A 17,071-nucleotide genomic window follows, 5' to 3' on the forward strand; every position below is an offset into this window, starting at 1 on the left:
TGAGGAAAGCAAATGAAAGTGGAATGTGCATCTAGTGGTCACATTTTGCATCCCTCTGTTCATATTTTCTTGCCTCTTCAAGACTGGCTTTTTATGTAACCCTTTCCTGCAAGAAACTTCCCATTGGAAAAGTATGACATCTATGGCTAAGCCTGAGAGCAAGCACAGAGTATGACTGGCGGAAGCCAGCTTGTACGACAGAAACAGTGCATAGTTCTTTTCTTCTCTCAGCCTCCTCTTGACAGAGCAGCAGGTTTCTCTGCATCTCTCTCCATAATTTGTTTTGTTGAAATGGGAGGGTTTAAAAAAATCTTCCTTAATCCCTATTTCCCTCCGATGCAAGCTCTGGTAATGGCTTGTTTCTTTCCTCCATTGTCAGGTAGCTTGCTCAGCCATTTTGTGACTTCTGTGTCTAGGCAGTAAGGGTAATTTTGATTTCCGCAAGGGATTGCCTCACATACTAAAAAGCCAAAGTGGGTTTTAGCACTGCTTCTCTGTCCTCTGCTTTAGTGAGAGTGCATGTAAATGCTCATGCATCTGAACTTTGCTGGCAGGTCTGTGGGTGAGGACTGATTTTTGCATTTGGATTTCTCCAGGTCTTGGCCCTAAAGTTTTCAGTAGATGGGAGGAAAGAGGCACAAATGTGTATCCACATGATGGGAGAATTACTTGATACTAAATGACAGTAAATGTAGTGAAAGTATCCTCATAGTTCAGTCATATTGTTCCTTTTCTTTCGTGAGATTCAAGATGGGAACATACTGGTTGTTTTTGCCTACAGCAGTGCTGGCAGCCCCGAATTTGTCATCATTATTGCCCTCTCAGGCTCTATCAGCAGATATTCTTTTGATTTTGCAGTAAGGCTTTTCCAGTATACTTGGCGCTCAGCTGAACTTTAGTGTGAACTACTGTGGTGGATAGAGAAAATACTGTTTGCTGGCTGATGGTTTTATGGCTGCTAAAAAAATTTCTCTGCTCTTGTAGTCCTCTTTCTCTTAGGTGGAGGAGACGTACCTTTAGTGCTCTAAAATATCCATCAGAGCTTCTCTCTAGCACCGCTTGTAGCTCTGAATATATGAACTCAAACTACAATCTAAATTGTGCCTTGCAACTGAATTTTGAGTGCAACTATTTGGTGGTGCCTTAGCACTGATTCTCTAAGAAAGAAGTTAGCACTGCCCTAGTAAAACAGTGCTTTTAACTAGGCCATAGTCAAACATCAACAGCTTACACAAGGCAAAACTAAGACAATGTTACCCAATGCAAGCAATTTGTAGGACACTATAGTGAGACCCACATCTGAATTGTTAATGCAATATGTTGTCAGGAGACCCTAAGGGTGAAGATGGTTGATGTCTGGCAGGTATCATTGCAGTGTGATGTCTCTTGTACTTAACTGTCCGTGCTTTTTTTTACTTGACTTTAAATACAGCCAAAACATTCATATGCCTTCAGTAGACATGTGTGTCATGCATCATGGGGTAACACAAGTTTTAGCCTGTGATCTTACTTTCATTACTTATCCCCTGTGAGGACAGGCTTAGGGACTTGGGGTTGTTCAGCCTGGAGAAGAGAAGACTCCAGGGAGACCTTATAGCGGCCTTCGAGTACTTAAAGGGGGCCTGCAGGAAAGGTGGGAAGGGACTCGTTATCAGACAGTGTAGTGATAGGATGAGGGTTAACGGTTTCAAGCTGAAAGAGATTAAGAAGAAATTCTTCACTGTGAGGAAGGTGAGGCACTGGAACAGGTTGTCTAGAGAAGTTGTTGATTCTGCCCCCTCCCTGGCAGTGTTCAAGGCCAGGTTGGATGGGGCTTTGAGCAACCTGGTCTAGTGGAAGGTGTCCCTGTCCATGGCAGGAGGGTTGGACTAGGTGATCTTTAAGGTCCCTTCCAACCCAAACCATTCTGTGATTCTATGATTTGTTACATCATCTTGCAGACAATTATGTTGAACTACTATTGTCTTTGAGGTCTCTGCTAGTTTTGTATTAAACTAGTTTTTCATTAAATTTTCTGTTCTTGGTCTTTAAACTTCCTTATTCTTACATTTAGCATAAAACAGCTTTTCATGCGCAGCAGTCAGCCTGTTGGTCTCCTGGTGAACAGCTCAACTCATACTTGTTAATATTGCCATCATGTGGTGGGATTAGATTTGCAACTGTTTTTATTTGGTGTTTTTTTGCCAACTTTTCTTGGTCCTTAGTGATGGCAGCAGATTTTAAGCAGTTATGAAGGTGACCAGGAGTGTAAAACACACAAATCCATAAAAATTCTCTGCCCCAGCGAGTTCACTTCCTAGGGAGTTGGCACAGGAAGACAGGAGACACTGTCACTAAGACAAAATGTTATGTTTGTAAAAACTTCCATGACTTGTGTGTTGCCTTTTTGTAACAAGTGGTATTGATCCGTATCTGAACGAGAAAGAAGGCTAGGTGTGGAGCAGGCTTTACCTAAGGCAAAACCTGCAATCGCATGATTTTGCTGTTTGGTTTTTTTTTATGAAGCTATTTGCGGTGGAGAAATTCACAAAGATGCTGGCCAGATCCAATCTCCCAATTACCCAGATGACTACAGACCTTCCAAAGAGTGTGTTTGGAAAATCACAGTTTCTGAGGGCTTTCACATAGGAATCACATTCCAAGCCTTTGAGGTGAGAAATGTTATATTATATTATGGACATTATTTTGCCTCTGTAGATCCTTTAAAATTAGAGAGGAAAGAGATGTAAATAAGTTTTTTTTAAAAAAATTTGAATACCTCAGAACATAATTTCTCCTCACCAGAAGTTTGTTCAGAGGTTTTGAAGCCAAGTTTTAAATGTGATGAGTTTTCAAAAACTGCTACTCTAGACAGAAAGAATTAGAAGGGGCACAAAATTGTTAATGATGTTAAGTAGGGACTCACAAGTCCTTGAATTTTCACTCTGGTCAAATAAAATTGAATGGTCACAGTCCAGGCAAAAAACTCTTGTTGGTGTGACTGGGGCTTGGCAGATTGCAGGATGTTTGTGACTCTCCAAATGAATTTTATGTTCCCAGATGGCAAACAGGCTTTGAAGAGCTCAGAAAAGCTTTTCTCCTACTGGTTATAGGCTGTCTTATAATCTTAGCTAGGTGCCCCATGATCTGTTTCTGACTACTGATGTGTAAGTCACAGACAGGAGTGGACAGGACGTGGATTGGTGTATAAATCCCATCTATCCCATTGGCTCCAGTGGCTTACTGTGGTTGTCCTGGAAAGGGCTGGCACCACTACCTCCTAGGTATGACCCCACAGCTATTCCTTGAACCTTTTTTGTTTGTAGTTGTTCTGCTCTGTTCCTTACAGCTTCTTATGGAAAAGCGGTTTGTAGATAGTCAGGGACTGGGTTTCACCAGAGGATAGCCATGAAATAGTAGTAGAACCGAGATGTACCTGGGCTTGAGTGCAATTTCAGCTGCAGAAGAGTTCAGTGGCAGGCCTGAGGCCAGTACCTGGCTGTGACTAGTTGTTTGGGATGCTCTTCGGAAGCTGATCTCTGGCCAAAGTCTAACTGGGTAGCTAGCCTGTCTCAGAGCACTCATACTAGTGAGCTACAGCACATCCTTTTCCCATTGCAGATTGAATGGCACGATGCATGTTCTTATGACTACCTGGAGATCCGAGATGGCCTCACTGAATACAGCCCGCTGATCGGTCGCTTCTGTGGTTACGAGAAGCCAGAAGATATCAAATCCAGTTCAAATAAAGTATGGATGAAGTTTGCATCTGATGCAACCATCAATAAAGCAGGCTTTGCAGCAAATTTCTTTAAAGGTATGTGATCTAGTACCTCTCAAGGTCAGAGTTGGGGATCAATCATCCTTAACCTACTGCCATCCCAAAGTGATCAGTTACCATTTTATCTACTTGTAATTAAGAGCTGTTAGACTTGTCTGTACAACTGCCAGTATCAAGTTTATATACAAATTGCTTTGAAAGCACAGAGGAATTTGATGCTGAGGCATGAACGCTACCTCCCTGATTAAGACAGAAAGCAAGTCTGCTATGTCAGTACCAGCATAGGCACTCGTGCCTTGTGTTGCATAGCTGGACAGAATGTGACCTCCATTTATCCATGCCAGGGGACATTGACATTTCCAAAGAGGGTACTAGTACTGTGCAAAGAGTGTTAAAGACAACTCTCTGCTTAAGTTCTATTCCAAAAAACCTCTGAGAGGGTAAATTTGAATGCAAATAAAATCCCAGGGAAAATTTCTGAGTGCTTTAGGAGACAAATGTGTTCCTAAACTGACATCCTATTCAGCAAGATGTGAATGAAGACTAAGATTTTTCTTAGGAGCTGGACCTAAGCCATCATCCTTTACCAGCATCCTTGTGACTTGATAGAGGCAAGAACTAAATATCTAACCACTTGGGAAAATACCTGTGGAGCTGCTGTGAGATTCTCTTAGGTTCAGTGACAGTTGTACAGAAATAATAGCTGCAGTGCCAATATTTAGATTGCATAAGTCTTTTATTTATTTTTACTTTAACTTTTGTCTTGCATTAAGGGTGTCACGGTCTGTTTGGATCTCTCAAACTCACAGGACAATATACTCTGTGAATTAAACTTTATTTCATGAGCTTATTAAGAAATACAGTAAACAAACATGACGAACAGGGGCTCAATCCCCTTTGCTCAGATGAGTCTATCATGTGAATTCTCTTATTCATTGTTCACATCATAAGGTTTCATAATTTATAACCCATAATTCTTAATCCATGCACTTGTGCGCCAAAAAAAAAAAAAAAAAAGAACTAGTTAAATAAAGTTTAATTCACAGAGTACGTTGTCCTGTAAATTTGAGAGATCCAAACCGACCATGACAAAAGGTAATGCAAGATCGCTGGCAAATACTTGTGATGTTTAGTTCCAGTCCCTGAACAACTCTCAGAGTACCTGGACTTCCTTGTTTACACTTCTCGGGTTCCGTAAAGACATAAAGACTACTTCTTCCTAAAGACATTTGGGCTTCTTTCAGGAGCTGATAGTGCAGGCTCGCTGTGGCAGAGATGTCTTCCATGGATTAGCACTACATGGGGACTTCTTGGCCTGCAGCAAGTCGTTCTCTAGAGTCTGAGGTTCTCCTGCAAGTTTGTAGGGGAAGAAAGTTACACACCTGAACTTGGGATGCTTTTCTTGTGATACAAATAGTCAGAAAGTTTTTTTTAATTTTTATTTTAAAAATGTATAAACATGCACTGCTAGTACAATTGCAGATACAGGTATTGACTGTGGAGTTTTTTCTAGCGGACTAGATCTTGCAGTGTCTGCTCAGACTTCATGTGTTTGAACCAGAAACTGTTTAACTCGTGGGTGGTTAGGGTGTTGCTAAGTCCGTGCCGGTAAGTCCAGCTGAGGAGCAAAGCGTATTTGCTTGGACCAAGCACCACTGTAGTCATAGCTACACAACTTCTAGCCAGCTTGCATTGTGGGCAGAGCTGATGTCAGTTTGCAAAGGCTGGGTAGACATACCTGCAGGCTACGTGTGATGTTTCAAGCCCCATATCCAGAGGGATTTTGACTACCAGCTACTCCGTGAATAAAGTAAATGAACAGTAAAAGTAGATGGCTCTGCAGGCACTTTTCAGACTGCCACCCATAGCTGAGCAATGGGTTGGTTTGCCTTAACGAACGTGAAAGGAATAGAACTTCAATGTCTCACAGCACTGAAAGAAAATAACTTGGCTGAAAAAAACCCCAGAGTTAAGGGTGGTAACTTCTAACTTTTCAGAGAAAATAAACCTGCAATCAGCTCAGAGAGAGTAAGACAGCTCAGAGAGGGTAAGCCATTGGTCACATCCAACAGACAATGTTGGGAAGTTATGAAGAGCAATTACCTCATGTCCATCCCAGCATGTACATCTCAAGGGAAGGCTTTAGGATTATTCTTTATTACTTATCTTCCTTTTGGTTACAGATTGTATCACTGAAACCTATTTTATATATGGTTGAAGTGTTAGTAAGGAAGTGCTTGTCTTGCACTCACATTGTTGTGGCTTTCCTCTTCATGGCAAACATTAGAGGAAAGAATACTTTGCAAAATATACCTGCCCATAGCCAGGACATGTCCTCCCCATGGTAAAGACTAATCACAGGGGTTTTTGATAATCATAGGAGTTGCAGCCTCTCTTTTCTCTCAAGTCTAGTGATTTAACAGCCAGATTAGAAGCTACTAAACCTTAATATATAATTAATTATATATTAAATGTCTTTAAAGAGGATTTCAAGAGCAGACATCTTCTGACCAAGATGACATCTGACCCAAGCATGGAGCAGCAAAGAAATACTCTACTTTCTTCATAGTGAATCCACAAAGAGAAACCAGAAAATAAAATCTGTTTGGACTGGAACTGTTGCAGTGGGAGGTTCCTGACTGTGGGAAGGCTTTGCAGGAAGATAGTGTTATCAATAGGAAAGAATAGAATATTTTCATTGGAAGGGACCTACAATGATCATCTAGTCAAGACTGTTACTATTTGATCTACGTAGCAGTAACTGTTACTGGAACATTATATTGGGTGTAGGGGTTGAGGTGTTGGCAGTGGGAAGCTGCAGGGGGTGCCCTGTGCCAGACAGATGGTTCAAGCTGGCTCTGTCATGGACCCACCACAGGATGCAGCCCATCGGTTGAGCTGGTGGTGCCTCTGTGAAAAGAGGTTTAAGAAAGGTCAGAAATGACAGGGAGAGAGAGAGGAGGAGGGAACAAAAAGTGCAAAACAGCAGAGGTAACACCAAGGTCAGAAGAGAAGGTGGAGGTGCTTCGTGGCAGAGCAGATATTCCCTGCAGCCTGTGGAGGACTGGTGCTAGAGCAAGGGGAAAGTATGAGAAGGAAGAAACAGCAGAGTTATGTACTGACTGTAGGTCCTGCCTGTCCCCTCCTGCCTTTGCATGCTTGTGGCTTCGCTGAAGGGACTGAGTGTAAGCTACAGTGATACAAGGCAGGGGGAGAGGAGTCTGGAGTGAAGCTGAGCCTGTGAAAGGGGGGCAGAAAGGTGTTTTCCCTAAGTGTTTTGACATTTATTTCTTTTTTTTTTCCAGTTTTTGTTTACCAGTCCCTGAATCAGTACTCAAATATTTATATTAATTGGCATTAAATTAAGTAAAATTCCCCCAAGTTGAGTCTGTTTCACTCATGACAGTAATTGGTGTGTAATTTCCCTGTCTTAACCCAGGAGCTTTCCTGGTCCTTTTTATTTTCTCCATTCCACTGGGGTAGGGGGCCAGGGAGTGAATAAGCAGCTGAGTGGGAGTTTAGCTGCTAGCTGAGGCCAACACACCACAACCATGTTAAGAAAACCATGTATTAAGGGATGCACATGGAATCAGGGGTCAGGGTGAGAAGCCAGTACATTTTGCTGTCTTTATATTAAAATGTTGGTTCAGGTTGTTCAGATGTGATTGGAAGAACCTGACTTCAAAGTCTAGGGCAGCAAGACTTCATGTGTCTATGAAAAGGAAGAACTATTGCACTCTGTTCAGTGGGGTATGGCCTCCCACAGCTCTGTTACTGTGGGCACAATAGTGGGCTGGTTCCTGGTAGCTCAAGTCACTCAAGAGCATGAGGAACATGAAAAAAAGCGAAAACAAAGCATGCAAGGGCAAATGAGAACAAAAGGCAGTGAAGTCTTTACGGGAGACTATGTTTTCCAGAAAAAGCACTCTTGACTAGTGACAGTAATTGTAGTTCTTCATGGCTTTGGTGGTAGGAGTGCTTTAGCACTTGTCAGGTTTGCTGCAGTGCCTGCTCTGTGGGCTCAACTTGTCAGATAGTGGTCTGGTCCTTCTGTCCAGAAGTGTTGCATGAGGAATATGATGGGGTTTGGGTGGTTGGGAAAGCGCGACTTGTTCTGGTTTTCTCCTGACAGAGATGGATGAATGTTCTCTGCCAGACAATGGTGGGTGTGAGCAGCACTGTGAGAACACACTGGGCAGTTACAAATGCACCTGTGAGCCTGGCTATGAGTTGACAGCTGATAAAAAGAGCTGTGAAGGTAAGTAACCTACAGATTGAGGCATCTGTCTATGGGATGGCTACTACAGCTAATAATGAAATTGAACAATCTTGGAGATTGTTTTCCTTGCTCCTGCATCCTTGTTGTTTCTGATTAACTTCCACCACCTGAAAAACTTCTTTTTGTCAACATCTTCTATTGAAAAACAGGTTTTAGTTGAAAAACTGAAAACACTGATTCTCTGCTGCTAAATATCTCTAAAATCAGTTGTTCTTCATGGCTAGATATCCCTGTTCAGACCAAATCTCCCACAGTGCAGAAAAGGGAGGGTGGGCATTACAATCTAACCATTGAGTGGCCCCAAAGTATTTCAATCTAAGGATGAATTTTTTTTTTAAAAGAAACTTTTTTTGTTGAATAAACTATCAATGTTCTGCCTGCATGCAAAACAGACTGTCCAAACTGGAGGAGTAAATTCCCTTCTGTTATGGGGAAAAAACCCCATCATGTCTTCAATAGAAACTGTTTCTGTCAGTGTTCTATTTATACAGTTAATCTGTTGCAACAAGTGTTTGCTCCCACCAACAATACAGCTGTTGGTGTGGTGAGAATCCACCCATTGTTCTTGTTTCATAGCTCTACCTTTCGGCTGAGACTTGTAGGAAGCTCCACATGCTGTGAGCAGTGCTGTCAAAGTCACCCGGTTTGCCCTGACTTTTACATTTGTCAAACTGTTTGGGGAAGGGTGCTATCAACTTGGTGAGGGCAGTTAGGTGCATGAAAAAGGCTTTTGGAAAATTTACTGTGTTTTTTTTAAAATAACTTCTTGCAATTTTGAGTAAGCCAGTTGAACTTCACTCTTAACCTTCTATTTTAAGCTTCATTTGTGGGCAATACAGGAAGGATAGTCTTTGAAACTGTAGTGATGCACATCAGAATAAATTGCCTTTGTTTCTCCAGACACACCTGCTACACTTCTTGTATTGAAGCTGCTCCCTTGGGTTAGTTCTCTTAATGCAAAATGATGCTGGAAACAAGAAACAGGAGGGTTTTTGTCCCTGTGGGTTTTGAAGATCTGGCCATATGTCATTACTCCCAAGAAACAGCAAGAAAAAATTGCTTTGTTGCAAATAGAATTTTGCAGCAAAAGAGCAAACTGAGGTTGATTCCTTTGAGGTAAAAGCCATGCTGTCCCACAAGAGGATGAAGCTGAGATGTCTGAATTTTTAAAGGAAATGGGATAATAAAGCTAAATCTTTGGCTTTGTCTTCAGTTTTACCTAGAGAAGATGCAGTTCACATGTAATAAGCCACTGAAGAGTTGGCAGGGATGTCTTCTCTAGGATTCCATTGTCTATGAATTATTCCATTACTGATAAATTTGAAATAGTAAGGTTTGTAGGACTGAGTGTGGGTGAATTTACCAAGCTGGCCTTTATTGTGCATGTTTTGTGCATGTCAAGTCAACTGATCCACAGTAAGCACAAGGCTAGAGAGTAAAAGGCTAGGTCTTACATGGTTTAAGTGGCTCTCAGGGCCACAGCCTGGCTGTGTTTGTTTTACTGGTGATTTATAGCAGGTGAGGTTTGTCGTCTTCACAGTTCCCAGCATTTTAAACCTGGTTTGGAGGTTGGGGTTTGAAATGTGTCACCAACAGGGATCTGATACATTTCCTAGCTAACAGTGTGGCCCAATCTGTGTCTGAACAGAATCAAATAAACTTGTGTTCATTTATTGCCTCTCCAGCTGCCTGTGGGGGTTTCATCACCAAGCTCAATGGGACCATTACTAGCCCTGGATGGCCCAAGGAATATCCTACTAACAAAAACTGCATCTGGCAGGTGGTAGCTCCAGCCCAGTACCGGATCTCTCTGCAGTTCGAAGTGTTTGAGCTGGAAGGCAATGATGTACGTAACCAGTCCCTGCATCTCAGAGGTGTGACTATTAACTCGGAATTGGATAAATCCTTGGGATACAAGAAAGAGGAAAGACTGTCTTACTGGTAGAGCTTCTAGTTTTTTCCCCACCCTTGATATAATAAGCCAATAACAGTGATTGTTTTCCTTGAAGTCTAGATCTGCTTTCTCTATAGAGTGGAAGGATTAAAGCTGTTCTGTTATAAATGGCCTTCTTTTCTCTACCAGTTTTGCGTAATTATAGATGTTTTCCATCCCTAACAGGTGTCCCATCCCCCCTTCCCCAGAGCTGCATTTGCAGGAAAATAATTGGAAATTAACAGTGAAGTAGAATTCTTCAAGGATAAACAAAATAACTAGTAAAAGAGTCTGTTCTCTGCCCTGCCAAGGGCAGGGTGGAATATGCACAAAGCACTCAGGTCTCACTTTCCCCCCTGTATATGGGAGCAGTGGCTCTTCCTTAATTCAACAGGTTGCTGAAGTTTGTTCACCGCTGTCAGGTTCCTGGATAAGGTGGAAGTAATTATTTTAACTAAATTAAATTGAACCTTTGCTAGTCTGATAAACATACCCATGCTTTAAGACCAGGGCAGCAAGGGAAGTGGGTGAGCACACTGACAGAGCAGAATTTGGGGAAGTCAGGAGTGTGTTTGAGTATAAGGCTATTTCTGTTCCCTTTCAGTCAAGCCTCTGTCACCTTCCTCTGAAATGCCTTGTTCTAAGTGCACAGAGCTGAGAAATCTCTTTCTCTCTTGGCAGGTCTGTAAATATGACTATGTTGAGGTTCGTAGTGGGTTGGCTTCTGACTCCAAGCTGCATGGCAAATTCTGTGGCTCAGAGAAGCCCGAAGTAATCACATCGTATGGCAACAACATGAGACTGGAGTTCAAATCAGACAACACGGTCTCCAAGAAAGGCTTTAAAGTTCACTACTTTTCTGGTACGTGACTGTGTTTTTTCACTTGCTTAGCTATCTCCTTTGCCCGAACCTCTTGCTTTTGGTGAATTTTCTTCAGCTGCCTGTCAAATCAGGGAGAGCCTGACATGGTTAGTTACATCTAAAATGCATAGTTGCTCTGTGCAGTGTCGTCGCCTTTCATTTTCGTTCCTCAGTGCAGCATATGGTCCAGTTTCATAGTGTGGTGTCAGCAAGATGCATGGGTTTCATCAATGCTTCCAGTCCTTCCCAGCAGGAAGCAATGGGGAACCCGATCCTAGAAGTTATTTCTGTCTGTGGAGTAATTAAAGAGAAGCTTTTTACTCTGAAACTAGAAGAGTTAGAAAATTTCCAGAAGCCTTCTATAGCAAGCACTCCTTCCCATCAAAGGAGTGCATGCTAGTGGAAGTTTCTGATCTTCTAAATCCTTTGTAGCTATTGGTGTCAGTGATGTCACTTGCTGGCAGGCAGTTCTGGAGGTTAACTGTACATTGTATGGAAGTGGAAAATCAATTTCATGCTGTGTTTCCAGTAGAGACCAAGGAGTATTAATGTTTTTGAGGAGGATGATCAGGCAAAATGGCCTTGAATTAAGATAGAGTTGCAGAGTAGAATCAGGGCTAGGGGTCTGGCTTATTAAATCTAACAAGAGGAAGGATGAGGTGGGGTTTCAGCTAAAAATACATTTGGGAGTGAGGACACAAATGAGGTTAATGAGGTCCAGGGAGGGCACTGGCCCAAGAAAAATTTGAGATAAACTGCTTATAAATTAAATTGGACTGGAAACCACAAGCCGATCTTGTGCTCAAAACAGTGAGATTCAAGAATGCATAGTCCTGAACACACGGGAGTGAACATCCACTGGTGCGTGTTTCAGCTTCAGCGAACAGCGTGGGCCTTAGATCCTCTTCTCCATCTGGCTGCTTGTGCTCTTGGACGGAGCTATTTAAAGATGGGGGCTCATCAGAGCACGTAGGAACTTGAAAATATAAAGACTGGCCCATAGATTTTTTGACTAGGCTAGTGAATTTGTGTGATACTTCTCCTGGATTCTGTTCTAAAAGAATGCGACGTTGTAATAAGTTTCTTTTAGATAGGAGTCTTTAACCATTGAAAACCTAATTATATAATAAACCATATTTGTGATGCATTTTGTGACGAGAAAGACTACTGAACAAAATTGTATCTGGGCTAAAAAGCTGACTGGACTAATCCAACAGAAAGTTGAAGGTTTGCACTGGTATCTGCCAGTCTGGATATGGGACTCCCAGCTGGCAACTGTGGTAGCCTGTTTCTTACTGTCAACTCAATGCTTGTTGGTTTGATCCTGCCCAGACAAGGATGAATGCTCCGAAGATAATGGTGGTTGCCAGCATGAATGTATCAACACCTTTGGGAGCTATGTATGCCAGTGCAGAAATGGCTTCATGCTGCATGAAAACAGCCATGATTGTAAAGAAGGTAAGGTCCCCACTCCCCACCCTGAGGAAAGACAAGGTGCTTCAAACACAATTCAAGCCAGGGTGGTTCCTGCCCGGTGTTGGAAGAATATTTGTACAGCATAGCAGGCTGGGACACTAAAAAAGCCCCAGCCAGCTGAAAAACTACCTAGAAGAAGTAAGAGGGCTTGTTTTCGGCTGGATGCATTCTCTAGTCTGGCCCTCTATATGGCTGTGGGGGATAGACAGGGTGGGGGCAAGAAATTGGGCTAGCAAAAGGAGCAGTCGTGGGACATCACCATTAGACTAGTCCCTGGTCCTTCATTTAATTATTGAGTTTGAGTCGGAAGAGAAAGAGTGATCTGATATAACCACTCACTGCTGCCAAAATTACCTTTCTACCTGCACCCCTACCCCTGCTGTGTGCAGCTGTGGCCTTCCTGTGTACATCTCTGGTCATTGTCTGGTATCTCTGTGAGCTCAATCAGCTTTCCAAGTCAGCAGAACAACTCAAGGCTGAGATAGCACCAGAGTTGACACCATGGAGGGGCTGGACACCGTGTCACTGGGAACAGGGCAGTTGAGATGGAGAAGCAAGAGAATATGTTTGGGAGTGAGGAGATGGATGAGGTTAATGAGGCCCAGGGGAATGAGATGGTCCATTTCACCAGCTGCCAAGTTAGCTCAAAAAAGTATTTTACCAGCAGAACTATGAAGTAATACTAAAAGGTCTTGTTCAGTGACTGAAGCTTTCCTTGTTTCTGCCCTGTTGAAGGTCTCAGTGGGCAGAGAAGAGCATGTAGGACGTTATGTTTATTCCCATGTGAGACTTGCCTCAATGCCTCCATCTTGTGATCTCTTTCTCTCAAGCTGGTTGTGAGCACAAGCTGAGTGCTGCAGAGGGAACAATGAGCAGTCCAAACTGGCCTGACAAGTACCCCAGCCGGAAAGAGTGTACCTGGGACATCTCTGCAACGCCTGGCCACCGAGTGAAAGTAGTGAGTAACCAGTGAATGGGAGCGCGAGGGGAGGAGCAGGCTGGATTGTGAGGAGCTGAAGTGACTTTCCCCCACCACTATTTGAGTGGGAGGTTGAGCCGCATACATCCTGTGTGGAGCGGTTGGAGGAGGGAGTCCTGTGAGGCTGCCCCTGGCTTGCAGAAGGTCTCAGAGGGACACAAGGCAGGGCTTAGGCAGCTTGGAGGGGACTCCAGCAGATGGCCACTGAGGAGCATTCCTCTCTCTGTTAACAGAAGGTATAACATGACCTCCTGCCCCTACACCTCCTTGTAACCCACTCTGTTGGGACTATCACTGCATAAGGTGGTGGCAGGGCCAGTCCCCAGCCCCTGTGAGGGAGAGGTGTCAGGCCCATTTTACGGCGTGGCCTGATGCGTATGGCAGGATATACCCAAAGCTGTGCAGATGGGCCATCCACTGGGGGAAATAATGCCTGGATCCCTGTGCTCAAGTGGAAGCAGTATTGAAGAACTGCCAATTCGGTGTGCCACGCAGTGTTCTGGCAGGAAAACAGTATATAAGGCTTGCACTTGAAAACTGTTGTCATGCACCCATGTGAGGCAGCAAAGCTAAGGCTACATGGCACGTTCATATGAACTTCTGAGATTTTCCACCCTGAGATCACTCTTACGTGGAAGCACACTGTTCTGTTCTAGTTTGTGGGAGGAGTGGGACAGGCATACCATTTGAACTGTTTCTCACTTGGCATTTTGTCCTCTGCTAAATTGCATCTTCAGATTTACAAATGACTGTCTTAACTCTTATTCTTGCTGTAGACCTTCAATGAGTTTGAGATTGAACAGCACCAAGAATGTGCCTATGACCACTTGGAAATGTATGACGGGCCCAACAGCAAGTCACCTATCCTTGGCCGCTTCTGTGGCAGCAAGAAACCAGACCCTGTAGTGGCTTCTGCCAACAAGATGTTCCTTAGGTTTTACTCTGATGCTTCTGTGCAAAGAAAAGGTTTCCAGGCAAAGCACAGCACTGGTAAGCTGGTTGCCTGCCCATACCGCAGTGCAAATAGTTGTCATCAAATCTCACTGTGTTTTTTACCAGGCAAAACAAGACACGCTTTTCTCCCAAATAAGGTTAGCCTGAATTTCAAGTGGTTGTAAATTGTGTGCTAACCAGTTCTCAGACCATTATTGGCAACAGACCATAAATGCCAGTGTCCTTATCAGTTCAGACTCTCTTGATGTCAGACACTCCTGCTCAGTTCTTTAGTTTAAGTTGGAAGTGTTTTGTTGGGCACCAACCCATTCTGTTCCTCATCAACCCTCAGAAAATGAGGTGATGCAACTTAGCCCATGTGTTGGCCTACACACAGAACAGGCTGGTTGTGGTGGAAGCAGAGGTGTGTGGTGGAAGCAGAGGTGTGTGGTGGACAGACACAGCAAGCTTGATCTTCTGTCTGTGGCAGCCCAGAGGTGGGTGTGTTGTACCAAGGTATCCCTGACACTGTAAACAGATGAAACATGCTCTGAGCAGCAGTGCATGGGAGACTGGTGAGGAAGCACCTTCCTGATTGTCTGCAGGGAAACTCTGCACCAAAACACATGCATTTTGCACAAGCATGGGGCTACCTTTGTGCGATGCATGGGCCGAAAAGGATGATTTTGGTCCCCAGTTTTTTAACGTGCTTCAACTTAACTGCTGGTAAAATATGTGGAGTCAGAATTTCATTTGCGGGGCAAGTGCAAAGAACATGTTAAGTCTTTCTTTTAAGCAATTGCTTTATAAAATAATATGTTTTTCCAGAGCATAACGTGACAGGAACCCCATCCTGCAAGTTTTAACTGATTGTCTCTTTCCCTACATGTTCTGTATAAAAAGGACCAAGCTTCTTTGTGCTATGTGGGTCGATGGATTCATGGGTGACTGGAGAATTCACTTGTTTGTGGTATTTTGGTGCAGTGGTTAATTACCCTCCCTGTTGTATGTGCACTTCATGCAGGAGGTCTACTTTCCCTACAGTTGGCCCAAAACTGGGGTGGCAAGTCTTTGTTGTGAGGTAGGGCCTTTGATGAGGCTGTGTTTTGTGCTCTTCCTCCAGAGTGTGGTGGGCTCCTAAAGGCTGAAGTACGAACTAAGGAACTGTATTCCCATGCTCAGTTTGGGGACAACAACTACCCAGGTCAAGCAGACTGTGAATGGGTGATTGTAGCTGAAGATGGTTATGGGGTGGAGCTGATATTCCAGACATTTGAGATCGAGGAGGAGGCCGACTGTGGGTACGACTACATGGAGATTTATGATGGTTACGACAGCACTGCACCCCGCCTGGGACGCTTCTGTGGCTCAGGGGTAAGCCATGGTGGTGGGAATTTCATAGGTATAACTGGAGGTGGCAAGGAAGGGTACTCTCATACCCTTTTTGGAGAGGGGCAACTCTCACAAGCTGTTGATGAGTCACATTGTGGCCGTGCTATGGCAAAGGTGAAGGATGCAGGGACTTGCAGAGCTGCTTGTTGCCTCCAGGGTGATGTGCTGTCTCCTAAACAGTTATCTATGTCCCCATTGAGAGGAGTGACTCTCTTAGCGTGAGCAATAGTGTGTGGTATTTAAAACCAGAGGTTCTATGTTTAATTTCTCTAGGACTTCAGCAATAAAATGGAGAAGGTTTAAAGAGAAACATCCAAGGAGCAGGTGTGTCAGAGAAGTCCTTGCAAACTGAGGAAATGGTCTGAAAAATACACAAAGACATAGCAGCTTGGTGTGAAGAAGTTCAGGGCAGCAGGGTAGTAATCTACGTACCTGCACACTGACATATGGGGAATGGCTGGGAGAGTGTGGGTCCTGCAGAAAAGCACAGGGAGGTTGTAGCAGGTCACAACAATGGGGGAGATAACCAGAGTTATTGTGTAAGATACGTGGGTAAGTAATTTTGCTGCTAATGAACCCTGTGAGGGCCTCAGCTTCCAAACAGGGCCCAGTTTGGATTGTGTCATTTCCTGAAAAATTAGGGCAAATCAGAGAAAATTCAAAAGACTGTAACAGGAACATCCAGGGAGTCCTGTGAATGTGACCTGCAAAAAACAACTGGAAGAACTGGGATCGTAGAGTGGGCTGGCATCAGTCTTCAAACATAAAGGGCAAGCATGCAAAGAGCAAGGGAATGTGCTCAGGAAATCAGAGCAGGGCAGGAGGTACTGAGTGCTCAAGGTCTGTGTTTCCTGACCAGTCTGTGAGCTTAAATTCTAGCATCATAGCACAGACAGTTATTTAGCCTGCAGACTTGACCACTCTGTGCTGTCTTCTTTACTCTTCTGCAGCCTCTGGAAGAAATCTACTCTGCAGGGGATTCCATCATGATTCGATTCCACACAGACGACACCATCAACAAGAAAGGCTTTCACGCCCGATACATAAGTACCAAATTTCAGGATGCATTGCACATGAGAAAGTAGTTTTACTGCTCCTCACAGACATTCCCGTCTGAAGATTGAGACATTTAATTGTGATCTTTGTCTTTTTTTTTTTTAAGCTTCTGTGCACCTGACCAAAAGCAGTGTACAGTATTTTCTGTAACTAAAACTAAATCCAGTCTCAAAGGTTTGCCTCTGAAATTATTAGCATGACCCTTTCTTATTAACATACCCAGGACCAAAAATTGTCTTCTAATTGTATCTAACAGGGCATAAATATTTTATTTTGCACAGCTTGCCATGGGGCTGAGTGAAGACTGAGATTGAATTGAGAAAAACCTTCATCTCTTGCATATCCTCTTTCTAGGTGACATTTTCTAAGCATCCTGTACACATGAGCTGTCTGAACTCATT

At 43.5% G+C, this 17,071-nt stretch overlaps 1 protein-coding gene across 1 annotated transcript in view; it reads left to right on the plus strand.

Annotated features, from left to right (window-relative positions):
* Window positions 1-16,699, plus strand: part of TLL2 (tolloid like 2) — a 96,700-nt gene extending 80,001 nt beyond the window's left edge. The window contains exons 12-21 of the mRNA XM_086466335.1: window positions 2,506-2,651; window positions 3,601-3,796; window positions 7,893-8,018; window positions 9,725-9,885; window positions 10,654-10,834; window positions 12,167-12,292; window positions 13,141-13,268; window positions 14,066-14,279; window positions 15,346-15,596; window positions 16,565-16,699. Of these exons, the coding sequence (XP_086322461.1) occupies window positions 2,506-2,651; window positions 3,601-3,796; window positions 7,893-8,018; window positions 9,725-9,885; window positions 10,654-10,834; window positions 12,167-12,292; window positions 13,141-13,268; window positions 14,066-14,279; window positions 15,346-15,596; window positions 16,565-16,699 (1,664 nt within the window). The remainder of the gene's footprint in view (window positions 1-2,505; window positions 2,652-3,600; window positions 3,797-7,892; window positions 8,019-9,724; window positions 9,886-10,653; window positions 10,835-12,166; window positions 12,293-13,140; window positions 13,269-14,065; window positions 14,280-15,345; window positions 15,597-16,564) is intronic.
* Window positions 16,700-17,071: the final 372 nt, after the last annotated feature.

Source organism: Leptosomus discolor, chromosome 6, assembly GCF_034619465.1.
Source record: "Leptosomus discolor isolate bLepDis1 chromosome 6, bLepDis1.hap2, whole genome shotgun sequence".
NCBI lineage: Eukaryota > Metazoa > Chordata > Aves > Leptosomiformes > Leptosomidae > Leptosomus > Leptosomus discolor.